This window comes from Delphinapterus leucas, chromosome 14, assembly GCF_059928025.1.
Source record: "Delphinapterus leucas isolate spDelLeu-1000000601 "Yukka" chromosome 14, BTC_Dleu_Yukka2, whole genome shotgun sequence".
NCBI classification, from domain to species: domain Eukaryota; kingdom Metazoa; phylum Chordata; class Mammalia; order Artiodactyla; family Monodontidae; genus Delphinapterus; species Delphinapterus leucas.
Genome location: NC_143142.1, coordinates 27,848,565 through 27,874,641, shown reverse-complemented (window position 1 = coordinate 27,874,641; position 26,077 = coordinate 27,848,565). Strand labels below are relative to the sequence as shown.

Below are 26,077 nucleotides of genomic sequence, written 5' to 3'. Positions count from 1 at the left end.
TTCCATATGATGTACATAAAGGCTGAAATCTCAAACTGGGTTGTCACTGTTATTTAGAATTTTAACAGTAGAGTTCTGTTGCACTTAATACTGAAAAATAATTTTATCTTCATCTTTGAATCTTTAATTAAACAATTTAGTTATTATAAGATCTTTCATTTTAGTATCAAGAGGCTGTCCCAGAAACATGTTATATTTTGTGAAAACTTGGCCCACTTGCAGGCGTTCAAGGGCTGTCTCTGAGTTACTAGACCAGCAGCACTGACTCAGAAGCTTACACTTACCTCCAGATACTGGAAGATGAGTCGTGGGGACCGTTCTCTCCACCTCTCATCCTTTCTTCCCCTTCTCGTCCCCCCTCCCCCATCCCATGTGCTATGAAACCTGCCTCTCAGGAGCCCAACCTAAAGGCACGAGTTGTGCAGAGTCAGCAATGAATATACCTAGAAAGCTACCATGGACTTAACTTCTCTGAGCCTCAGTTTCCTAATTTGTGAAATGGAGATGAAAAGCCACTGGCAGCCTGGACTCGTTACAGGAGTATGTGAGAGGTGGTCCTGGGAAGCCCCAGCAGGACCCACAATGTCGATAGAGCATCACGGTTTCTGTCGGTGCTTTCCCAGCCAGTCCCTTCAGTGAGAACATGGATGAGAGGGGCCTGGGTTTACAGCACTCCTAAGTCTGAGCTTTCACGCTTTTCTGCCCTGAGCTCTTGTCTGTGGGTCCCTCCCATGACGGCCTGAGACTGGCGACATTCCACAGTCAGTAGAGTAGGTTGGCTTTGCTGAACTGAGGCAGAGCTGCAGAAACAATTCACCTATTTAAAAATAGGTTGTTTAAATTCCCAATTGTGACACTTTTTAGTAACAGAGTACAAATTGATACTGAGTAAGTGATCTGTCCTGAACACCGTTATTATCTGAATTTGAACTTTATCATAATGGTCTTATTAACTCTGCTTCCCGTTTACTCTGTGTCTGGTTCACATCCCTGAGCTTGGTCAGTGTTTTGCAGGTGTGTGTCTTTAAACGTGAAGCAGAGGGGGTGGAATACTTATGTGTAAACCAGTGTATACCTGTCACAGCTTACTGGAGGGGCTTCAGATTTTTGTTTCAAGGAGCTTTTATCTTTAAAAAAATCTTTTTAAAAAAGTTCAAGAAACCTTCAGATTTAAAAAAAATTCCCTTGAAGAGCCTAACAGCTTTTTAAAAAACACTGTTTGCATTCAGCTCATCTACAGTTTTGGTAAGGACTCATTACTTACAATAACTTGTTAAATTACTTGGCTTTATGCCACTTGCCCATTTTATGGCTGAAGGATGATGCAGTCAACTTACCTGGAGATAAACATTCCTTTTCCAGCTTTCATCATTAAATACACTGTAGTTTCAAATTCTCTTCTGATGTTATGTTCTTTGCTTAATTTGCTTTCACAGATTTTTAAAAATTGAATTATATTTTAGCTGAAATTTGTAAATCAGCTCCTTCTTGATCCTTTGTAGAAAAAGAACCTGTTTGTGTTCGATCCCAATAGCATTACATGCGGCAGCCTCTGGCCTAGCAGGGCTGTAGGGACCAGCCAGCTGAGTGAGGCCCACAGGCAGTTTGTGGTCGCCAGTGAGCTTTTAGACCTTCACAGGAGACCACACGACCTAAATTGAAATGTAATTTTGGCAGTTAACATGTCAAGAGTATTTTCATAATTGTCACCTTCAGTTTCCTCCTCCTACCCCTGTGACCAGCGGGTAATGTCCTTCTTCCTCGTGTGCCTGGGTGCCCATCTCGTGTCCCAGCAGCACTTCCTCCTCCTCCTCACGCACAGCTCCCTGCAGTGCTGTTGACATGACAGGTGTGATGCTTAAAGCATTCCTAACAAGGAACCTTTATAAATGAGATGGCGTTTTGCTTAGTTTCAACTTGTCTAAAAACCAATTTTAAAATATAAAATGTGTTCATTCTAGTAATCTAAAAGTAGACATTTTTATAGAGTTGAACTTGGTGACTTGCCATTCCAGTGCTAGAACATTTTAAGCTGTCCTGAATTAGACACTCACTGCTTTTCTCTGCAGCCTAGGTCATGTCACAACATCTAAGAGAACTTAGAAACATGAGAAACTATTTTGTAATTAAGCAAAATTCGGGCAGTTTACATAAGCTAGCATTTAAAATAGCATCACAAGATACATTTTGTTTGCTTATACTCTTCAAACATGTTATTATTTTAAAATGTTTTTAACTTTTTATACTTTGAAAAGAAATTTAAATAAGGTAATTTTATACTTTATTGGTGGCAGGTAAAGTTATTCTGATGCATTTCATTATGGAACTTAGGATAAATATATATGTTACAGATTCCAGCATCAACTTTAATAATTAGCAACTCAGTATAAACTTGATGAAATATGAATAAGAAAACCATGCATGCAAAGCAGTAACTTTGATCTGTTCAACAAGGTGAAGTAAACTCTAAGTCGTAGAAAAGTCTTCTCTCATGACATGTCCGTAGGCTTAAGTCTTAAGTCTTACGTAAAGGAGGGTGGGAAAGCTGGTTTTTTCATATGTAAGAATGACTTCTTTCTATTTCGGAGAAGTAGCGGTTTGTCAGCTCTCTTCAGTGTCCACTCTCCTAAAGTGGAGCTCACCTGAGAATTCTTCCGCAGACTGAGGCAGGGGCTGCTGTCAGTGCAGGCGCGGAGGGCTTTGTACCTGTCCCGAGAACGAGACTGTTGGACCCTGGACGGGCTCATGAGCTGTAGGGGGCTGGTATGGCGGCGCTGGCCTCGGCGGGTAGACAGTCTGTGGCGGGTAGACAGTCTGTGCCGAGGCTCCTGGGGAGCCCCTCCCTGTCCCCTGTGGTCACGTTCTCTTCCTCAGGGGCCGCTTGCCCTGGGACCCGTGAACCCCACTCCCCAAGTAGTAGCGCGGCTTCCGTCACCACGGGTCCGCCCTCCCAGGAGGCCCCTCTCCTCGTGCGGTGGGGACTGTCAGCTGACTGCAGATCAGTAGGCGGGAGCCCCGCACGTCCTGGGGGTTTTGCCTTAGGCGGAGGTGCTGGGGGAGGGCGTGTGTTGGGCAGGTTTATGTCATCCACGGAAAGTGGTAGATTGTGAAGGAGCTAATGGAAAAGGAGCATTAATGAGCAGTTTTTTGGTAAAGGTTCTGTCTTGGGCTCTAGGTGATCATCTCTTTCTCATGTCTTTTTAAGAAGAATTTGTTGTGTTTCCACTTACCCCCGAAAGCATCCTCTGTTAACTTTGTTCACATCTAATCTCTGCTGGGACATTGCAGCTAAGGCCCCGTCTGCTGGGCTCACAGCAGCGCATGCAGGTCCTGGTGAGCCAGCCCATGCAGCTGAGCAGCCAGGCCCTGCTGTGTCCTTCAGAGGGAAGCCAGGGAGCAGCAAAGTGCTCGTTTTAAGTTAAAGAAAAAGAAAAATTACGGTTGCTGTAATTTGTAGGTTCACGGGCATGAGGGGTGAGGGGGTTCTGGGCACCCCGCCGGCCCTGCCTCTGTACCTCCTGCTGCTTGCTCTGGGGCCTCTGCTGCAAAATTCGTCATTGGATGGTAGGAGGTTTTGAACTAGATCTCTGTGTTGTGTCTATGTGCTTTCCTATTACGTGTTCCCGTGTGTGTGTGTGTGTGTGCGGTGTGTTTATATGTGTGTGGTGTGTGTATATCAGTGTGTGTGGCGTGTGTATGTGAGTGTGCGTGTGTATATGTGTGTGTGAGTGTGCATGTGTGTGGGGTGTGAGTGTGTGCTGTGGGGGGGTGGGAGTGTGCGTGTGTGTGTATGTGAGTGTGTATGTGTGTGGAGAGAGTGTAAAGCCCTCTTGGTAACAGCACAGTCACTGCTTCGCCGCACTGCTGGTGCTGGAGTTGTGTGAATCCGTGGTTCTTTTTAAGTTGCACCCCCCATTTATTCAGTGTCTGTAAATCTAAAGCAGGGGATACATGTTTGTCATAATATGTTTTTCAAAACCCTTCCTCAGTTAAATATGGGTTTCTTTATTCCATGTTAATAATGGGATCCTCTAGAGATTTACTTGGGGTATTTTAATGCTTTTAGTAATTCATAAGTTAAAAAGCCTCTTAGGTTGGCAGATTGTACTACGTCATTCTGAGGATTGAGATGCTAACATGAAAGAGAAAATTGTCCTTTGTCAGTGCCGTCGAAAGGTACCAGTTTTTTTAAAGGCACCTTAACTTTGATGTGGGGAAATGAGGTAAATGCATTGGAGGAAAATGACCCAGACTTTAAATATGTATATTCTGCGTTATCAGTTACATGCAGGAAAAGGGCTTTGAAATACTTAGACTGTTTTCTGAATTTCTAGCCCACTGTGCTGGGTTCATCAGGAAACATGCTGGAAACAAAAGCACAGGTCAGATCCAGTGGCTGATCCTGAACACGTGTGGTTGAGATCAAGGGCGGGGCCCCTGCCCTCTGAGGAGAGTCTGAAAGCTGTAAAGTTTCACTCAAAAATGATTAAGACAGAAAGTTGGTGACATCACACAGGTGTGGGAAAGTGCCTTTGTCTCATTCCCTGGGAATAAAGGTGTATTTTTGAAGCTTTTGGGACCATTTTATGAGCAAAAACACCCCCCCCCCCATGTACTACTTTTAAGCACAGGGCATTCATTACCTGCCTCAATAGAATCTGAAAATAAATTTTCAAGAAGACTTTTGGAAGGTTTCATATGAAATTTGGAGCAAAACCCACCAGCCCTGTAAATGTTGGTCCCGCTGCCCCGGGGGCGGTTGGTGGCACGTGCTCCCCGACCTTTCTGGGGCCGGTGGCCTCCTGCTTCTACAGATGCAGCACCAGGCCCTGGGCCTCTTGGCTCCTGCGTCCTTGACCGTGTTTGCTCTCTGCCAGGCATCGTGAGGCTGGAGGGGCTCCGTGTGCCGTGGCCTTGGTGTTGACACCCCTTTCTCTCTGCAGAGCCCAGCACTACATCAACATGCCTGTGCAGTTCAAGCCCATGTCCGTGGGCAAGTTTGAAGCTTTGCTCGTTGTTCAAACTGACGAAGGCAAGAGTGTCGCCGTTCGACTCATTGGTGAAGCTCTTGGGAAAAGTTAACTAGAATCCATTTTGTGTAAAGTAAATGACATAAGTTATATTTTGGTAACTTCATTTTTTTCTATACTACAGTTACGCCTTTGTATATATTTTGTATGATAAATTGGATGTCTCTAACTATAGATTTGTTCTTTTGAGAAGCTAATACTGAAGACCTGACTAAAATAATCATGTAACTATCCTACAGTATTGTATTTAACTTTTACAGGGGAGAAGAGAGTTCTATTTTTGCATTGATTATGATATTCTGAATAAATATGGCGTATATTTTAGTTGGTATATCCAGAAATAAACTTAATTTCCATTGAATTTGTTTTTTTTTATATGCTGTCATGTAGACATTGGAATATCACTTTATTCTGCTAATTATTTCCAAGCGCCTTGGTCTGTTCTGTGATTTTTCTCCTCCATTACAGTTCTGTTTCCCTTAAGAAATTCCTTCTCGGTTCCTTTGTCTTTTAGCTAATTGCCCAGAGTAGAAAGGAAAGCTTCCTTTCAAAGAAATTGTCTTTCTCCGGAGTGGGGCAGGCTCCACGTTCTGTGCAGACACATTGGAGAGGTTGATGGTATATTTTAAGAGAGCGTTTATTGAAATTAAAGCTGGATGGGACAACTCCAGAATCCGGTGTAGAAGGGCACTGCCATCAGGTACCAGAGGGACCTGGGGCACAGGGAGTGAGGGCAGTGAGCCGCCCGAGGGGACAGAGTGCTCTCCTGCTGTGACGTTCCCTGGTTCTACCAGGAGAGACGTGAGTATTAATTGCTCTGTGGCCATTGCTGGTGAGTGGTTGTGCAGCAGCGTGGGGGTCGCAGCCGGGTATTATCAATGGAGCAGAAGGACCTCGGAGGGTGTGCAGAGCTGCCAGGAGGGCTCTAACCCCCGGCATTTACAACCGCGACAGAGAAACACTCTCCTTCCTGAGCACAGATTTAAGACAGTCTTACACGTCTGCCAAATGGGTCAGTAATCACAGGTGAAGGGTAGAGGCAGTCCCACAACTGTTGATCCCTCTGTGATTAAAACTGCTCTCCTTCAGTGTCAGCTCTCTTCAGTGTCCACACTCCTAAAGTGGACACTTCCCTGTTTTGTTTCCTCTTTAGATTTTTCATTTCATGCCCAGGGAAAGATCTGGGACAGGGGATCCTGTAAGTCTTTAACTGCGCCCTGAGCCCACTGAGCACTGGGCTGTGTTCCCGTCTCCGACGCCCGTGGACGCTCGTGCAGACAGGAGGGGTGCGGCGGGGACACCCCGCAGGGGCAGGCACGACCTCGGAGCAGCATGGGCTGTGACACGAGGTGAGGAGAGGCCGGTGGTGAGAGTGTGGCTGGAAACGCAATCCTCCCAGGGGTGTTATAACCATTACTTCTCCTGCGCCCGGTGCTGACCCCAGAAGATGCACGGACGCATGTGGAGGTGATTGTGTGTTTGCTCCATGAGCAAGGCTGACCCAGGCCCAGGGCCACTGTTGTGCTGACCTGCCCTCAGGTCGGTGGGAAGCCCCACGCTGCTCGCTTGAGGAGGTCCTCCCTGCGTTTGGGATGACCCACAAAATGGCTGTTCTGTGGGGTCGGCCTGAGGAAATGCCACCTTGTGGACTTGGCTGCATGTGAGACTTGCTCCCTGAGAGCTGTGAGGCCAGCAGGCACAACGCAGACCCCGCCATGCCAGATGCCAGGGCGCCACCCACAGCTGCCACCATTGCCCTTGTGCTTTCGGGCACGAGGGCGACTCTGCGTCAGCTTCTCTGGAGCCATCTTCCTAAACTCAGGGGAGGCCCGTGTGCCACCAGAGCCGGGCCAGCTCGGATCCTCCTCCTTGGCCTGGTCCTCCCTCCCTTGTGCTTCCACAGGCCTGTCCTTCTTGGTAGGGGGAGGGGCACCTCCCAGCACTGCCCCTCCATGGGGCACCTTCCCTACCTGCCTTCCAGGTGCTCGGGGAAGGTGCCCAGCCGACTGATGGGCACCTATGCCGAAGGCGGTTCACCTCTGAAGCCTCAGTGGGTAAAGTATGGGGGTGTGAGGGAGAGGGTTCATGCTTTGAACAAGTGGATGCATCCACTGAGCTTCTGTGTCTAAGTATTTCCTTGGAAATATCAAGAGCATATGGATAATATACTATCTTACAAATGGATGACAGGTTGCTTCACACAATAATGTTTTTATATCTCAAGTCAAAAGCAGGTTGTGCGAATGGAGAAACACTGGAAGGGCTGGTCAGGAGCAGGCTGGGACTGCTCAGCCCACTGCTGTATGAGGCATGGCCCTGGGGGCTGCCCAGCGGCCAGTGAGGTAGACAGGGAGGAGGTTAAACGCACAGGACAGTGATGTAATTGTCGACCTGGGATTCCAAGAGGGTTTCCTTTAAAGACCATAAAAAGAATTCGGTAATGTGACTGGATTACGTAACTGACACACAAAAATCAACAGTTTTTCTATATAAGAAAATAGTAATGGAAAAAATAAAACCCCTATGAATAAACGTATAAAGAAATGTAAAATTTACGTGAAGAAAACTTTAAAATCTCACTGGAGATTACAGCAGCTTTGGGCAGGGGGTAACGTGTCCACATTGCTGCCGGGTGCTCCTCTGTAGCATGAATACCCCTTGAGATCTTACTAACGACAGGACTGCAAGTAGCCGGGTGAGACTAGCATGTGCAGGATGGATCCGAAAGCCCCAAATACATAACAGAAATTCAGTGCAAGGTAAAAGTGGCACCTCAGTGGGGAAAAGATGGGTTATCCCAGATTAGCTTCCGGGTGAATCATAGGTTAACAATGAAAGTATAAAAGTCCCAGGAGAAAATATGGAAAACAATATCAGTTATTAATTTCTAATTTTGGAATAAAAACTGACAGTCACATAAGAAAGAGATCAACTCAACGACTTACAAATTAAAATTTTCTGGGTGGAAAAAGCATAACCAAAATCAAAAGATAAATGACAAACTGGGAGTCTTAATGGACACATTGGCCATTTCAGTCTTTCTGCTGCAAACAGTGACACAGACTCTCCATCTGCAGCTGTCACTTCATGTATTTCCAAGGACACCTGTCGGGTAAAGCACTGCAGCATGGACAGCGGGTGGAAGGCAGGGCAGGGGCAGTATGATTTGAGTGGACATTGCTGACTTGTCTCCTACCTGTTTTTCTACATCCTTGCCAAAACAACGTTAGCAAACTAACTTTTCCTACTCTAGTAAGTGAGTAATTGCGTCTGGTCTGATGTGCGCTGGCTCTGACTCTGTGGGCAGAGCCCACCTAGGCAGGTGCAGCGGGTGGCTGCCAGGAGCCACCCTTCCTCTGCTTCTTTTGGGAGCCTCCAGCAAAGAGGGTGGACCTACTCAAGGCCGCTTTCTTGGGGTCCCCTGCAGCTGAGCCCTGAGGAGACCCCTGTGGAGGGGACCCACCTTCCTGTGGACACCAAATGTGGACGGCAGATGGCTCTGGGAGTGGCAGGCAGAGGGTGACGCCCGGGCCCCCTGGGCTCTGTCCTCACAACCCTGCCCTGAGGCGGGAGGAGGCCTGCCTTCCACTAGCCTGTCTCCACTTCCCACCAGGTTCAACTATTAACTATTTTTGTAATAAAAAATGTTTTAAAGAGGTAAACGTAACAAAGGAATTTAATAAGAGATTTAAAAATCCAAACATCACTTTTTCTGCTAATATTCAGTAAACTTAATGGAATGTCACTTATTAATTAGGGTATTGACAGTAGTCTTTCTCAAAAGGTTTTGAAATGACACCTCACAGTAAAGTTCTACCTTTCCTTCTGAAGAAGCTCAGGCATGGAGACCCTCGAGGTCCTTACAGGTGTCACGGCCTCTCAGCAGATGCTCCTCCTCGGCTTTGCTGTGACGTGTGTTTCAGTTTGGTGTCCAGGAAGCAGGGCCGGTCCCCCAGGGGGCCTTTGTGGAGTAGGTGCCAGCGGGTCTGAGGTCTGAAGGTTTCCTGTCAGCCTCACCTGTAGGGCTGCCGCCCGCACCTGCCCTGCCTCTGGGAGGAGGAGGGTTAACCAGTCCTGTGCCTTCTGTTCACTTGGGGTCACTCGGTCCCACTACAAGTTTGCTTTCCCCTTTGTTATTTAATGTCGATGTTAAAGCCACTAAGAGGGTTGCCTGTTTCTACACCGAAGTCACTGGACATGAAGAGAGCCCATTTTTATATTTTATATAAAATATATAACATAAATATGTATTTCTGTATTTTATAGGTTTATTTAAGTATATTTTAAAATTTCTATATATACACATACATATCAGGATAAAGCAAATAGATTGAGGTTGTTAGCAACCAAGGTTTTTAGTAGAAGACAAATGTGATGTTATAATTCAAAGATAAGTCAAGATATTAAGTCCCTTTGAAGTTAAATTTAAATCAGAAATATTAGCTTGCACTCATGATTTTTTAAAAATCCATATTTCCATCCTTCTCCACTGAAAATGCCCAAAGCAGTCTTAGCTCATTGGCAGTAGCGCCCCTGGAAAGAGACATGGGACACGTGTGCCGTGGCCACACGCCTACAGTTGTATTATTTTAATTCTAATCTTGTTCTGTTAAACTATGAAATGAAGAAAATTAAAACATGAGGTTAATATTCAAGAGTGATTATGTTGTATATACAATATAAAAATTGATCTGTTGTAAGTTAGTGAAAGTAAATAATCCAAGACTCAACACTCATTTTTTATCATTCATACTGATTAATTGGCAAAATACAACTTCATTTTGGTTACGTAAGTGCAGACTTTAAGGAAAATACTCTTCATCATCTGTTTAGAAGAGTGCAAGTTAATTATCTAAAGGATAACTTCACTGGGCATGATTTAATTTATGTATGTATGTGTTTGTTTATTTCCCTAAGAAGAGTGATTAGAAGTCCTATCAATTATAGAAATCTCATAGTCTGCTCAGAGAAAATAACTTGTTGACTTTGGTAGAAAAACAGCAATTTCTAGTTATTACATAAAAATAAAGCCAGAAAATAGATGTAGTAATGGAAATAAAGAGAAATATCAAAATGGTATAATTGACAAACAGCTGGAATACCACTACCTCATACCATATGTACAAGTAAATTCCAGATGGATTGAAAATTTTAATGTAAAACCTATAAGATTAAACTATATTAGATTTTATATGTCTGTAACTTTGGATGGGAGTGAACTTCCTAAGCAGGAAAGGAAACCCAGAAGTTATAAGGGAAAGTCAGATAAATTTCTTTTAATTGTTGTAAAATATGCACAACATAAAATTTACCATCTTACCGTTTTTAAGTGTACAATTCAGTGGCATTAAGCACATTCACATTGTCGTGCAGCCATCACCGCCATCCATCTCCAGGGCTTTTCTATCTTCCTAACAGATGTATTTTAACACACAAGTTTAACATATTGAACAGCAAAAAGACACCATAAATAAAGACAAGAGACAAACCATATGTTGGGCAAAGACGTTTAACAACACTTTATTTCTAGCACCCCGAGTGCTAGAAATCCTATAAATTGGTAGGGAAAGGCAATCCAATAGAAATGTGGATAAAAGAACATAAATAGACATTTCACAGAATGATAATTTTAGATGGCTACTAGACATCTGAAAATTGGTTGAGAAAATGCAAATGAAAGCAAGAATGAAATACTCTTTTTTTTTAATCCATGAGATTGAAAATTAAAATGTGTCATGCATCCCTACATTGCTGGTGAGTGAATTGCTGGAAATTGGTATGGGAAATGCTAATTATAGTAATAAATAGCATTTTTTTAAACTCATCAAATTGACAAAAATTAAAACGAATAAGAAATATCCTTACTTTGCTGGTAGGAATGCAACTGCTAAAACTTTTGGGGGATGTAATCTACAAATACCCACTAAAAATTAAAATCCTTTCACCCAGCAATCAACCTTTGGGAGTCTATTTTATAAAAATGAAAGCACCATTACATATAGCTATACGTATGTATACATATACATATATGTATGTATGTTAATACCACGTAAGAGATGCAAATACAGTATCCTGAAAACATCCTACTGTGAGAAGCTGTGGAGGTTAAGAGCCCTGTCGGGAGAGAGAGGCCACAGGCCCTGCAGTGCCAACAGGTGAGCAAGAAACTATCTTGCACCTGGGTCATCCTGGCTGAGTGCTCCCCAGATTCCTGGCCCACACAAATGTGCACAAAATAATGTTTTACGGTACTTTGTTATGCAGCAATCTTGGTTTCTATAAGGAAAAAGCCTCTTTCTGCTATTCCCTCACATCATTTAGTTCCTTTTTATAGAACACGTTAAGGTACTTTTTTTTAACCAAAAATCTCTCTCTATTTACTAATGGAGTCAAATAAGCAATTTACATTAGGAAACAAAGGAAAAAGTTATTAAGTTTTATGTAAAAAGTATTATAGTATTGATATTTGGGGGAAAAAACTCATAACCAGAGGCAACAATCTTCTTTTTGCAAAATAAGCTACATGGCCTATTTGGTAGGCAGTACATTGTAATTGCTTTGTTTTTATTATCCCTTTACATGTTTTAAAACTTTGCCAGTAAAGCTTTTCTAATAGTGCTGAAGAGACGTTTTTCTTGCTTACTTGGCAAAGTTTGCTCTCTGAATAAAAAAAAAAGCAAAAGTTGTGTTGATTCTCCTCCTCTCTCCTCTTGCTCCTCACTCTTCCTCTTTCTTTTTCCCTCCTTACCTCTCTGCTTTCCCCAGAATCAATCAACCAGAGTTCTCATTTGCCAGCAACAGGACTCCACACCGCACTCAACACAGCGGGGATTTATTGGTGCATGTTCTCGATGGTGGAGCCAGAACTAGGCTTGGACACAGACAGGAGGCCTGGGCACAGGGAACACAGCTGGGGCCCAGCAGACCTGCCCCTTCTGTGATGAACTGGACATCCAGTTGTGTCCACTTCCTTAAACCCACATGTAAGCCCCATGGGAGCATCTGATTTGCCTCATCTGGGGTAAGTGTCGCCCCCATGGTGAATGGGGTGGGAGGGGAAGATCTCCAGCAGCAGGCATGATGAAAGAATATCCAAAAAGGAGATGGGGCTGCCGGTAGGAAGGCACACAGATGGCCACTAAAAATGTAATTTCATCAAGGTTGTGCTTAGAAAAAAGCAACCAAAAATTGAAGATGAACATAACTTAAGACCCAGAAATCCCATTCTAAATGTCTATATACTGAGTGTCTAAACACTAAGAAGTCTCCCACCTGTGTGCAAAGAGACAGTAGCAAGGATGTTGATTGTAGTAATGGAGTAAGAGTGGAAAAAAATGGCAACTCTTAAATGTCATCAAGAAGAATGTGCTCTATTCACGTAGTGAAATACTATTACCAGTTAAATGAACTAAAACGATGTGTCAACTTGAATTTTTTTTTTTTTTTTTTTTTTGCAGTACACGGGCCTCTCACTGTTGTGGCCTCTCCCATTGCGGAGCACAGGCTCCAGACGCACAGGCTCAGCGGCCATGGCTCACGGGCCTAGCTGCTCCACAGCATGTGGGATCTTCCCGGACCGGGGCACGAACCCGTGTCCCCTGCATCGGCAGGCGGACTCTCAACCACTGCGCCACCAGGGAAGCGCAACTTGAATAAATTTTGACCGCGTAAATGAGTGAAAAGGTCAAATGTACACTATGATAGCATTTATATAAAGTTTAGAAACATACAAAGCCATATAAGCATGTATATAGTTTCAGAATATGTTTATATGCAGCATAGGTATAAAAACCTGGATGGAGAGGAATGGACCGATGTCCAGAGACAGTTCTCTGACCTTCTACATGTCAGCACATCTTGCATGCGAGGCCCTGCCTGCCTTGTGTTCTGCACTATCTTTAGAAGGATGTTCATGTAGGTAACAGACTTGCCAGACAGAGATGTGTCTCCTTCAGCTCCTCTCCTGTAACACAGCCCACTGTGCTGGCAGGTGCCATCTGGCCCTCTTGGCATGGCCCTGTGAGAATTGGGGCTCAGAATATTGGTGCAAAAATGCTAATACTGCTATTGCTGTGGGCAATGAATGGTCCCTTGTCTCTGACCCTGGAGTCGCATGCCTTCTGCCAGCATCCAAGAAACTGTAACAGGCGATAGTATCAGCTTACAAATGGGGTAAAATTTCAAATTCTTCATAACTGTTGACAATTACCTTCAGGCTAAGAGTTGTCTCTAGGAAGGGAGGAAGAGGCCTCGAATAAGAGGGGTCAAAGGGAGGTTGTACATTTCATTTCTCAAGAAAAAGCTCTGAAACAAACATGGCCATGTGACAGTACATATGCCCTTATTATATTCTCTATATTTTTTGGTATGTCTGAAATATTAAATTAAAAAGTGAACTTACATTTTAAAAATCCCAGAGAAATGAGTTTTTTTAAACAATGATGAGTTTTCTTTCTTAAACTTGTAATCTATAGATTGGATCTCCTTTCTTTTTTCCTTCGTATTTTCATCATGTTCATCTCTGTGTTTTTTTCTCTACTTTTTAAAAATTTTGCTTCAATTTTCTTGTTGAGATGAAATGTACATAACATAAGATTGGCCATTTTAAAGGGAACAATTTAGTGGCATTTGGCACATTCACAGTGTTGTGCAACCGTTACCTCTATCTAGTTCCAAACTATTTTCATCTTTCCAGAAGAAAACACTACTTACTAAGCAGTTACTCTTCTCCCCTTCCCTCAGCTCCTGGAAACTACCAACATGCTTTCTGTTTCCATGAATTTAACTACTTTGGATACGTTTTAAAACAGCATCATGCAATATGTGACCTTTTGTGTCAGGCTTTTTCCATTTGACATAATGTTTTCAAGGTTTAGTCACATTGTGGGTTTGAATTTCTGTCTGGGGTCACTTGCTTTTAGTCTGAAGAAATTCTTTTATTGTTTCTTGTAAGGTGGGTCAGCTGCAACAAATTCTCTCAGTTTTTGTTTATCTGGAAATGTCCTATTTCATCATCAGTTCTGAAGGATAGCTTTGCTGGACATAGAATTCTTGGTTGACAGTTTTCCTTTTGAGCCCTTTGACTATGTTATCTCACTTCCTCTGGCCTCCATTGTTTCTGCTGATAAGTTAGCTGTCGATCTCATTGGGGCTCCCTTGTAAGTGAAGAGTCGCTTTTCTCTGGCTGCTTTCAATATTTTCTCCTTGTTTTTGACTTTCAGCATTCTTGCTATAATGTGTCAGTTTGTGGATCTCTTTGAGCTTATCCTACTTGGAGTTTGTTGAGTTTCCTGGGTGTTTAGTGTTGTTTTTTAAATACATTTGGAAATTTTCAGCTCTTTATTTCTTCAAATATTTTCCACTCTTTCTGATACTCCCATTATGCATAAGTGGTTTGCTTAATGCTGTCCCATATTCTTCTTAGGGGCTGGGGGCAGGACTTTGGGTTGGGTCCCAGGAGATGGGAGCCCCCGGAGCTCCTGGTATGGCCTGGTCAGGCTGCCCATGGGGACTGAGCACAGAGAGGAGGGGGAGGTTCAGGGCCGCTGGTGGGAGAGTCGGTGGCTTGGACAAGGGAGATGGGGGTTGCTGCTGAGGAGCACTCGGATTCTGGATGTAGCCACCTGAGTTTCCATCCAAACTAAGTCCACAGTCCAGCCAGGGGAAACTTTTAAAACTCAGAAAAATAAAACCTGAATCATTGCACATCACTCCCTTGTTTAAAACCGGGCAGGAGACTGGGAGGTGGGGAACCCCACCCACAGGGCAGCAGCAGTCAGCTCTGGCCCTGCCGCCACTGGGAATGAAAGGCTGAGGAGCTAGGTCTTCGCATGTCTCCGGAGAAGCAGAAATTTGAAATCTTTAGGTGAAATCTTCCTACTTTTATCCTTTAAAATAATGGAGGTCAAGTGACACATGTTTTGAGGATTTGACTTCTGCTCATAGGAGGCAGTCACGAAGTTTGCTGGATGGAAAAACTGATACTCCTACAGCCTAGGTATCTTTATTATTATTGTTGGTCTTCAGACTTTCCCCCTTGACACAGCGGAGGGAAAGTATATGGCAGTTGTGGTGGTTATGAGGGGAGGGGTGATGGGGAGGGAGGTGGGGACGACCCCAGGGTGGGGGATGCTTCAGATCCTCTGCCATGGGCTCCTTGCTCCGTCTGCAGTCGCCAGGCCCTGTCCATGCCTGACTCTAGGAGGTGAGGATGGGGAAGGGGTGGTGGTGAGGGCAAATGACTCTGGAGGGACTGGACTTGCAGCCCGGGCTCTAAAATGATGGGCTCAGAAGATGTTCCTGCTCCTGGCCCCGATCTGGAATCAGACACTGCTCGTTGTGAATGACCAATACTGAAGCATCCACAGTGATTTCAGCAGCAAGTTATTTTATTGGTTTTAACTGCTTTTTCTTCCAATAACATTATGCTACATGTGTGTGTGTGAGGGAAAAGTGATACCCCAGCGTTGGAGATGCCAGGATGGGCAGCCACTGTGGATGGCTGTCTTCCAACCATGGTGTGGCAGAAGGACCGGGGCCCAGCTCCCTGGACGTGGTGGTCATGTGATTTGACACATCATTTAATATACGTGAGATCCAAGGTTTGCTTTAAGGATGAAATAAGTATGTAACTTCTGGTCGGGGTGCCTCTGTGCTCAACAGATGGCATCGGCACAGAATTATTTTAACATAATGGACCTATTTCTTCCTCTTGTACAACAAAGACTCTTACCAGAATTCCCAAATTCTACTTTGATTTCACACTGATACTTTGATATACTGTAAATAATATGCTGTCAGCCATTGAAATATGAACCTCTCAGCCTACAATTCACCCTGTCCTGAGTATTTATAGGACTAAGATGAATTTTAGGACTGCTTCAGAAGGGCAGCTGCTCATGCCCAGTGATTACGGGAACGTGAGGAAGTTTGCCGAAGAACCTTTCCAATCAGTTTACTGACACCTGAAAGGTCAGAAGGAGAGATTAATTTATTTTTGTTTCCTGTTAATCAGTCTCCTTGGATTAAACTTTGCAGTCATTTAAAACCTTTCATTATGGTTTTAATTTACATTTCCCTAATGAGATGGTACCTTTTCACGTGTTTACTGGCTATTTCATACCTTCTTTTGTAAAGTACCTTTCAAATAGTTTGACTGTTTTGGGGGGACACCTTTCCTTAAAGAAGCTAGATTGGGGGTTATGTTCTCCACAAACAGTTGATCTCTGGCTGAGACGGGGAGATACCCTGGCCCACGATTCTGTGTCGGTCAGGGTTGGATCACAAAAGCAGAACATTTGTAAGTGACACGGAGTCGGTACTTACTACAGGCAGTAGTGGTAGTGAGCAGCGCACGGAAGGGCACTGAATCAGGGCCTGGTAGGACTGGCAGGTGGGCAGGAAAACTGGCTGTGAAGGGGGGGCAGGGATAGACGGGCACTCACAGCACCACTTGGGCCCACAGAGCAAACAAACCCTGTCTGTCTTTTGTCCCTTCAGCCTAAAGGACACAGGCGACTGGCAGAAGGTGCTGGAGTCCTTTGCCATGAGGCTGTGAACGCACCCCTGACCCAAGACAAGGGGACGAGGGGATACAGGGAGAGCAGGTCAGGGGTGTGCAGGCTGCTTGGTGCCTGGCGCCCTGCGTTCCTGGCAGGTCCTGGCCACTGCTCAACCCCTCCTTCCGCGTCGCCCACAACTTTCTCTATGGCATCCCTAACCTGCCTTAGTAAAAGACTAAAGAGGACAATTCAGGTAATACAAACTTTAATGTTTTATGAAGTGGACCTTTTAAATTGCAAAATGGGGCAGAAGGCAAGAAGCTCTCACAGGATAAAGAATAGAGAACGAAGAAGAGACAAAGAGGAAGCACGCAATCAGTGGGGGCTGCAGAGCCCGCCTTGTTTGGGGTGAGGAGGCCCAGAGCTAGTAGTGCATCTGGGGACGGCTGGCTGGATGCCCTGCATTTCTGGTCAAACGAGTGCTTGTAGGACATGAAAGTCATCTACGTTTTGGTGTGCTGACAGGTCACCCCAGGCATGAGTGTCTCCATCTTCAGCCTAGAAATTTATTTCAACACTTGCAACCCCAAGGAAGGGAATTCCGGGGAGCACGGACCCCCGTGGCTAAGTTGACCCAGTACAAAGTCACCGGAGAGCCTGTCCCTGCTGGCAAGGATGAGAAAGGGTGAAGGAAGCTGACAGTTAACTGAGGACATTTTGGGCCAGGTTCTGTGCTGAACACTGAACTCACTGACCATTTGTACCCCGCTGACTGACCGTGTGTCAGAAGGCAGTGTGCTAGGGTGGGGGCTGCAGCAGCCACCTTCTACCCAGCTGCTGGTCACTGCAACGGAGAGCCGGCCCCAAACTCAGCAAGGGACCAGCCAGCCCTGAGGGGCTCTGCTGGACATGGGGGAAGCGGGTGGGGGTCACCACGGCACCAGAGGAGGCAGAAGCTGTGAACTCTTGTGGCTTTAACAGACCAAGGAAACTTCACTACACTTTACTATCTGCAGGTGGTTTGAAAATAATGTTCATCGCTCAGGAGTTGTTCCATCATTTTTGATAACTGATGCGTAGCAGCCACACCTAAGTGCATCTGGATGGACAGTCTTCGAGGTGATTGTTTACATCTTTTACTTGCCGTATTCTTCCTTTTCCTATACCCGCTCCCCCTACAAAGAGAGAGAACAGATGTTTTTTGTTTGGCCCAAGGAGAGTATTGCAGCAAGGCTGAAAGCAGAAGTCGCCTGCAAAATATTTTCCTTTCTGTCTTTGGTGATTTAAAATCTACACTCATAGAGGGGGGAGTGAGGTTTGTGGGTCCTGGAGCAGTGGGGGCAGCCAGATCCTAGAGGGGGTATTTGCATGGAAATGCGGACATGGCCAATCTCACAGCAGATCAGGTGAGGAGGGAATTGTTATCTACAGTTTACAGATTGGACACTGAGACAGTTTGATGGTGCAGACAACACAACAAAATGTGCCCGTGACACGGCTGAGACACACGGGACAGAGGCCTCCCTCCTGGAGCTGAGCTCATCCGTGTCCCGTCCCGTGTATTTATCTGGATGGGGTTTCGCTTCCCCAGCAGAATTACCCTCAATGCAAGCATCTCTCACTCCTTCTCCATTTCTTATTAATTTAAAAGGTACAACGAGTAGGGTGGATCTTTTTTGGATAGCTTAAGTCCCATCCAAATGTTATACATGAGATCCAAATAACCGAATTATATTCTCCGATTCACATTTATCTTGCGGTCAGTTGGGGCCCTCAGAATCTTTCAACATTTGCTCATGGTTACCCTTGTATTTTTGTCTCCTTGGATGACCGACCTTCTTCTGTAGACTAAGTACAGTCGGGATTTAATGGACACCAGGTAAACTGCAGTGAATTTATACTGAGAAAGAATGTTTCTCACATCCCACTCCTTGAAACCATTTTCAGTTGATTTCCACCCAGTTTAGTGATATTTTACCTCAATATTATTTCTTGTCCATCACAATACGAGGTTCCATTCATTTCCCCGATCTCTCTGGGGCCCTTCCTAAGCAGCAGGTGCAGTTCTGGCCGCCACGGACACATGTGCTCCACTCTTCGGAGCAGAAGCAAGTGCTGCTCTCCTGGCCTCCGCCTGGGCCCTTGGCATGAACACAAGAGGTTACTAACGGTCAGGTGAGCTGGCGGATTTTACAGAGAGCAAACGTGCATCCAGACGCCTCTGGCTCTGCCACTGCTGTGGCGAGTCTGTGTGTGTGCAGGGCTGTGGGAGGGGGCAGCTGAAATGCAGAACACATATGAGGACAGCGTTCCTCCCATAGCTGTTTTCCAGAAATACAAACAGAGACCTGCACTTTCTAGTTATAAATTAGGGAAGACAGCAAGAAATGGGAATGCAGAATGAATTAAGATTCATCATAAATGGTAAAGCTGAGGCTAAGATGTAAAATTCGGGTCTCAATTTAAGAGAGTTAAATCGTACGCAAGGAAATGATGCCCAAGTGAAATAGAAGAACAAATTGTTTCCTGTTCTTGGAAAAAACATTTTCTCCACTGTCCATGGGCAGTTTCAGGTTTAGAAGGAAAATGCCATTTCTCTGTTGACCTCAAGAGGGCAAGAAAACAGTTTCTCCAACCCCATAGCTGCTGTTAGTTGGCACATTAAATATAGGCTAGCAAGTAGATGCTTGTCAAGATTCAGATTACCTGTATTAAGCACTGATTAGCTCACTTCTCATTTAAAGAAGTTTTCCGCGGAGGTCAGATTCAAAGCTGTCCCACTGCTGTAGACACTCCTCATTTGCCTGGGGCCTGGGACTCCCTGGGAGCTGGGCTGAGCTGTGCAGGAGGGATGTCAGCGCGGCTGTAGGTGGCAGTATGGTTCAGCTCCCGCACTGTGCATAGCCAGTTCGGGATTTTGTGGTCTGGAGACAAGTTAATCTTTCACAGCCTCAACTTTCTCATCTGTGTAATGGGGAAGACTAGCTGCCACAGTTGTCCTGAGGATTGAATTAGATAATCTCCGTAAAATTCCTAGCACAGGGCCTGGCACAATAAATGGTAGTTAATATTGTATCACCTATGAGCACTGATCAAATCCTACACAGCAGTTACCATCATAGCTGAGGACAGCTGAGGACTGTTTAAAGGAAGTTGAGTTAAGCTAACATTTCACTAACTAAAATGTTACTGATAAGTTAATGTAGATTTCGAAAGATTCTTTTCTCTGATATTATGGAAGCATGAGCTGGTCAACTTTTGGCGGGGAGGTGGAGACATTGAAAATTAGCTGCTTTAATTAGCTGCCCTTCTGTTATACCCTGCCTGAAACCCCAGACTGGTATATTTTGATATGTCTGCAGGGGGGTTAATTTTGGCAATTAATTTGTCTAATTTTGGTGGCTGTAATAAAGCTGGGTTAAAATGCCCGTATGCTGTGGCCAAACCCTTATCAAACACAGTCAGGTTGGCCAGTGTGAATGCTAGTACTTCTGGAAGACAACATGTATACTGTCCGCACTCAAGTGGAGTTTAAGTCCCAAAGGCCTTCCTAGGAGAGATGTAGGGTCCTCCAAGGAGAAAGGGTCGCAGTGGGAAGAATCCACCTGAACTCCCCATCTGGGAAGGGGCTGACTAGGTGGGGGTAGGAGGATTCATCCGTCCCACTAAGGGCCCTGCAGCCCTACTGTGCATCTCAGCTAGTGCCAGAAGGCCGCCTGCCCGCGGCGCAACCCCCCCCCCGCCCCCCCGCCGCCGTCGTCGTCTCCCGGCTCCGGGATGGAGTTCCCCGTCCGGCCGGCGGTGGGCGCGCGCCCAGCGAGGCCGAGCCGAGCCGCGTGCGCAGCCGGGGGTCCCGCGGCCCGGGCGCCCGCTCGCCCAGCTCGGTGCCCGCGGCCCGCGGAGGTCAGCGCGGCCCGCGCGGGGTCCGGCCAGCCCACCCCGCCCCCGCCCGGCCGCCGCCGGTCCAGCTCGGAGGGGGATGGGGAGAGCGGAGAGGCCGGCGGACAGCGAGGCAGACGGCGCGGAGGCGGAGGCGGCACCCGCGGCACCGTCTCCCGCTTCCCTGCTCGGCGCAGCGGGCCGGCCGGCCGGCCGGGCCGGGAATCTCCTGCGAACCGGGGAGGAGCTGCCGCCGCCAGGCCGGCTGAGCGTCCGGGGAGCGTGGAAGGGGGCGGGGAACGCGGGGAGCCGGGGCCGATCCCGGCCCTTAAAGCGGCCCCCCCGCGCCCCGCGCGCCGGCAGCCTCACTACAGAGCCGCGGCCGCAGGTGAGTGCCGACCCAGAGCTCCGGCGTCCGGCCAAGTTCGGTGCCGCGCGGACCGGGGGCGCAAGCGGGAGGATTGGGCGCCGGAACTGGACGTCCGCGAGCCGCGCCGTCGGCGGGCCGCCCCCCACCCCCGCGAGTCCCGGCGGCGTCGCGGTGGGCACGGCGGCGCCCGGGGCGCTCCCGGGGGCGGGCGCAGGAGGGCGGTCCCCACCGCACCGTCTGCTTCCCGGTGCCCCGCACGGTTGTGCGCCACCGCGGCGGGGGACGGCGTCTGCGGGCAGGTTGTGCGGGCATTGCCACAGTTTGCGGGGAGGGAGGCGCAGAGCGGCGGGACCCTGGACCCCGCGTCCCGGGCACCCCGCGCGCTGAGCGGGGCGCGGGCCGCAGGGGCTCCAGCGGCGGCTGGGAAGCAGCTTGTCCCGGCGCCGCTGGCCCTCAGGCTGAGCCCCGAGCCCGCAGGAAGCGGGCGTGGGCAGAATTTCTGTGACCCTCACGGCGGAATAAACAGGAAGCGACGAGCACCCAGCCCAGCCGCCCTGCCTTTGTTGTGCGGTCTGCGGGGCGCAGCGCAGAGGACGCCTCCCGGGACCCCCGCCGGCCCCCCGGGGGCTAGGCGCGCCCCGTAAGTGCGTCGCCCGAGACCTGGGCTCGGTGCTGGGCAGCTCACCGCGCTGGCCCCGAGGGCAAATCCTTGGTTTTAAACTTTTTTTTTTTTTTTAACTGGTAAAGGAGGAGGCTTCCGATGAGGCGGAGGTTTCTGGAGGACGACGGGGACCGCGGCGGGGTGGGTAGCACCTGGAGAAGGCGGGTAGGTCGGGCCGCTTCCCGGCTGAGCGTGCGCGGGTTGGCACAGCGGGAAACTCGTAGCGAGCTGGGACCCAGACGCAGGAGTGATTACTGAGTGCTGGTGGACACATAAAGTAGCGTAATTTTTGTTTTCCCCAGAGACTTTTTTAATTAGCTAAAATTGGATAATTCTGACTTGCTTCTTTTCTCTTTCTCTGTGTCCCATCTACTCCCTTCTCCTTCTTTCTAATTTTTTTTTGGTAACTTCGCATTCCTGGACCCTTCGCTTGTAGTTCAGTGCTGCTTTCTAAATGTTAGTTATGATGGTGATAATATTTTTGGATGACCTACTGTGTGTAGGTGTTGTGGGATGAGGTGAGGTAAGCTGCACCGTGTTGATTCCAGAGCTGCTGTTAGTAGGCTTCTTGCAGTGGAGGTGGGTGGCGATGGTGAGCCACCCTGGCTCTTGGAAATATGTGGTCCTGTGGCTGGCATGGAGGTTGGTGCATCCCTGGGGGCTAGACCAGGAAGATTCCTTTTAAAATGGTCCTTCCGCCTGTTTGGCTAGCTAAGAGGGTGTTCTCCCAGTCTGTCTCCCCTGAAGCTGCAGGACAGTGTGAGTTACAGGACAGGTCCTGGAGGATCTGCACTGAGAAACTGCCATTGCATCCAGTCAGGTCTGCATTTGCATAGGAGTGTTTAGTCTTCCCAGGACTTATATTGCTTTTACTGTCACCTGTACATTTGCCCTTGTACTCTGCACTGTTCTCTTGAACATGTTCTTTATGTTCAGTGAAGGGTCATGTCAAATTTGAGTCATTCCATGTACAAAGGAGTAGATCTGATTATTATCCATGTACATGTATTGAATTATAGTAGTTGGTTTCCTATCCTTGGATGCTCTTTGATGGCTCTTGCAAACAAGTGCTTTTTAAAACATGGGGGTATATCCCTCATTATCTTTGAGAGCTTAATTCTTTTAAGAGCTTCACTTTGCTATTGACATTGAACACACTGTTAGGAATTAGGGCTGAGACTGTAAGTGCCAGTAAGGGATTTGCTGCAATGGACTTGTAGCTGCCTTCCTCCCGTGTTTTAAAAGCCCCCTCTAATTTCTTAACATTCTGCTGTTACCCTTGAAAGAGTCTTGGCTGTGGTTCTAGTTTGTGGAGGCTTGTATTTACGATGGAGAAGGCTTTTCCCAGCAGGTATTAGGGCTGTCTCTCGAATCCTCTCTGGGGCCCTTTGCATGACCACAGTCCTGCAGAGGAACCCAGCCAGTGCCAGCTGCTTATTAAGGGATTTTGTGCCCATTTGTTGGCATATTGTTTGAGTTAAAGTCTCCTGCCCCCACTTGCCAGAGTATATAGACAAATATTTATTCCCACCCCCCCAATGCTGACAGTGCTCTAAGAATAGTTTTCTTGCCTGGCGCTGGGAGCAGGACCCGCCCGCCTGCAGAGGTGTTTACGGTTTGGGCCTGGGCTGCAGTGTGGGTTGACTTAGCAGCCTGGCATAGCAGCCCGCAGCTCCTGGGACGTGGTTGGCTTTTCCTCAGGGCTGTTGGAGGGTTGCCTCCCAGCTCGACAGGAGCATAGGGAGGTGACGGTGACTTAGTGCTCTGGGTGCGGTTCCTGGCCTGTGGTCCAGCAGAAACCCCTAAGCTTGTCCAGATTCCTGTGCAGTCACCCCCATGGTCTGGGCAGGAGGTCATGGCTTTTTGTCATCACGTAAAACCAACCACTCAGCGCTCAGGACAGGGACACTGGCAACTGTGACTGTTCAGATCTTCCTGGTGGCCCTTTGCAAGTTTATTCCTATCTTTCTTCTGTGTCTGGGCTTATGGCGTCTCTGTGATGTGTCTGTTCTTTTGGGTGAGAGTTAATACAGAAGGAAGAAAGAAATGAAAAGATCATTCCATGTTAACCTGGAAAATTTTTAGAAACATTTGACGTACTTCATATAGATTTGTGGCTATTCAATGTAAACGGTGTGGAATGCTACGGGGTCCCCAGTGCCCTCTCTCCCTGCTTCCACCCCCTCCTTTTTTAGGTCTCAGAACACTCTCCTGGAAGCCAGTATTTTCTCATGTCAAAGTGACTTTCTGCCTACATGGGATTTGTTAGCTTAGTTACACCGTGACCTATACCATGGGTGTGATGGAAAGTGAATCTTCAGTTTTTAAATAGCAATGTGTAGCTTCTGACTCCATCTGAAAAGTTAGGCCACAAGACCTGCCATGTATTAGGGAGATTTTTTGGTGGCGTTATTAGCTTTATTTTTAGGCAGCTAGGGGACACAGGTGAGCACCTGTACTATTAATTGCTGTAGAAATATTGGGTTCGTATTTCCCATTAATACTGTTTTTCTCTCTATCATAGGAGGACTTGAAAATAATGTTTGTGTTGTCTCCTATCCATGTGATTTGAGTATGGATTGCTTTTCTTTGAATTTCCACTAAAAATGGTACTTTGGCCTTTTAAGCTGTTTTTGTAAGGACTTTTCTTTCCACCAGGCTTGTTTTCCAGATAGGTCTTGGAAATTACGAAGAACATAGCTATAATTTCTCCCTTGATTGGCAGCAGAGCGCTTTCCCGGACAAAAATAAGGCTGCTCTGTGCCAAATGGTTGACTTTTCTAGAATAAAAACTCTAAAGGGTTTGCAAAGAGTCCTCTGGTTAATATATTGGCATTCCCAGAACCCACTAAAACCCCCGGCAGCCTGCCAGACACCACTTAATGAGGACGCAGAGTGTCTGGCTCAAATCCCCACAAGCAGAAGCGGGTGGAGGCTGCTGTCCACACCCTTTATTAATTTTTAATGACCGTACTTTTGTTTTGCAGATTTTGCTCTGCACCCCCTCAAGACCAACAGACACGGGTGCCACCCCTCCCCCACTCATTTACTCATTTCCTTGGCATTGGAAAAGTGTTGAGACTTTCAAGGTTTAGAATCCTGCTGAGGGATCATTTCTGTTTGCATGAGTTCTTTTGTGGTTGGCTTTCTTTTTTTCTCATTCTTTCTCTCCCAGCCCCGCCCCCGCCCGCCTTTATTTTGGAAGAGGAAGAGAGAAAAGGAACAGAAAAGGAGATAACTTTTTTTCTTATGATGCTTTATTGTCTGCTGGAAAAAAGAAGCACTTATGAAACTTTAAGTTTGTCAGACAGTTTATATGACAGTGCAAGTTGGTGCTTGCCAAGCTTCAGACAGATTGCTAACGTTACATGACGGGGATAAATAAATTACCGCTGTGAGCGGTGGGCAGGGCCTTGGGCACCCAGGAGCATGCAGGATGTGCAGTACGTGGGTGTGTGGAAGGTCTCTGCGCGCTGCCTGGAATTCTGTGACTTGCTTTGGAAGCGAAAAGGGTGTGTCTCTTGCTTTTATTTTCACCAGGGCTGCAGGCGGCAGAATCCAGGGAGCAGCTCTGTATTTTTCCCCGGCCTGGTGGCCCTGCCCCTCGATGGCCCCTTATCCCCATGTCTCCCCTCCTCTGCATCAGGGGACATGGCACCTCGTCTTCCATCCAGGGTCCAGCTTCCGACGAAACTAAACTTTGGCTGCTGTTCTTTCTGCAGGTGCAGGCATTGAGAACAAATTGTCTGACCTAAGTGTGTGAGCTGCCTGGGAGGGGGCTGGGTGACACTCCTTGGGCACAGTGTACTTTCATCTCTGGCGTGTGGATAGTCAGCTGGCAGAGTGACAGGTGTAATGAACTTAATGGTCTTGCTCTAGTTGCTGGCGGACACACTGCTTGTATTACAAAGCCACCTCCTAAGTTGGGCCCTGGCCAAATGACTCGCAGGATCTTCTCTGTGCAGACAGGATTCAGAGCCTGGACTGGCTAGGAATTGGGTGGGTGTGAGCGACATGGTCCCTAAATGGACCTAGAATTTCTCTTTAAAGTAAGCCTGGGGGCTTCCCTGCTGGCGCAGTGGTTGAGAAGTCCGCCTGCCGATGCAGGGGACGCGGGCTCGTGCCCCGGTCTGGGAAGATCCCACATGCCGCGGAGCGGCTGGGCCCGTGAGCCATGGCCACTGAGCCTGCGCGTACGGAGCCTGTGCGTCCGGAGCCCGTGCTCTGCGACGGGAGAGGCCACGACAGTGAGAGGCCCGCGTAACGCAAACAAACAAAAAAGAAGTAAGCCTGCTCTGTCCAATTTGCAAAAAGGCCCCATCCCATCCTACCCCCCCCACCCCGCTATCCAGCCATATTGTGGGGTGTGGCAAGGTGCCCCCCCATCCCTGGGGTCGTGGATTGCAGGCTCCCAGTGCTGCCTCCTTGGTTCCCCAGAAGTGGACTGGGCCTCTGGTGGCCGGTCCATGGCCCTGGGACCAGCAGCCTCTGCACAGAGTTGGGAGGGAATTTCGAGAGTGAAATCCCACTGTTCCAAAGGCGGAAGGCCAGGCCGTGCTCGGGAGGGCTCCCCCGGGCAGTGGTCAGAGCGACAGCAGCACCGCCCCTGTGCCAGGCTGTCCTTAGCGTTATATTA

General features: G+C 47.4%; 2 protein-coding genes and 1 long non-coding RNA gene across 5 annotated transcripts in view; 2 read left to right on the top strand and 1 right to left on the bottom strand.

Moving 5' to 3' along the window:
• Positions 1 to 5,391, top strand: part of LOC111162924 (nucleoporin SEH1) — a 118,965-nt gene extending 113,574 nt beyond the window's left edge. For all 3 annotated transcript variants that reach the window (XM_089894868.1, XM_030764288.2, XM_030764287.2), the window contains one exon: positions 4,944 to 5,391. In XM_089894868.1, coding sequence (XP_089750994.1) covers positions 4,944 to 5,082 — 139 coding nt within the window. In that variant the 3' untranslated portion in view covers positions 5,083 to 5,391. The remainder of the gene's footprint in view (positions 1 to 4,943) is intronic.
• Positions 5,392 to 16,435: 11,044 nt separating this feature from the next.
• LOC111163007 (uncharacterized) lies at positions 16,436 to 20,276 on the bottom strand. Its single transcript, XR_002641659.3, has 3 exons — positions 19,238 to 20,276; positions 18,510 to 18,672; positions 16,436 to 17,706 (listed from the first exon to the last, which is right to left on the bottom strand). It is a non-coding gene; the product is annotated as an uncharacterized LOC111163007 (long non-coding RNA).
• A 95-nt stretch (positions 20,277 to 20,371) lies between these two features.
• The window catches only part of LDLRAD4 (low density lipoprotein receptor class A domain containing 4), a 304,508-nt gene continuing 298,802 nt past the window's right edge, over positions 20,372 to 26,077 (top strand). The window contains 1 exon segment of the mRNA XM_022551388.3: positions 20,372 to 20,798. The gene's annotated coding sequence lies outside the window, so the exon portion shown is untranslated.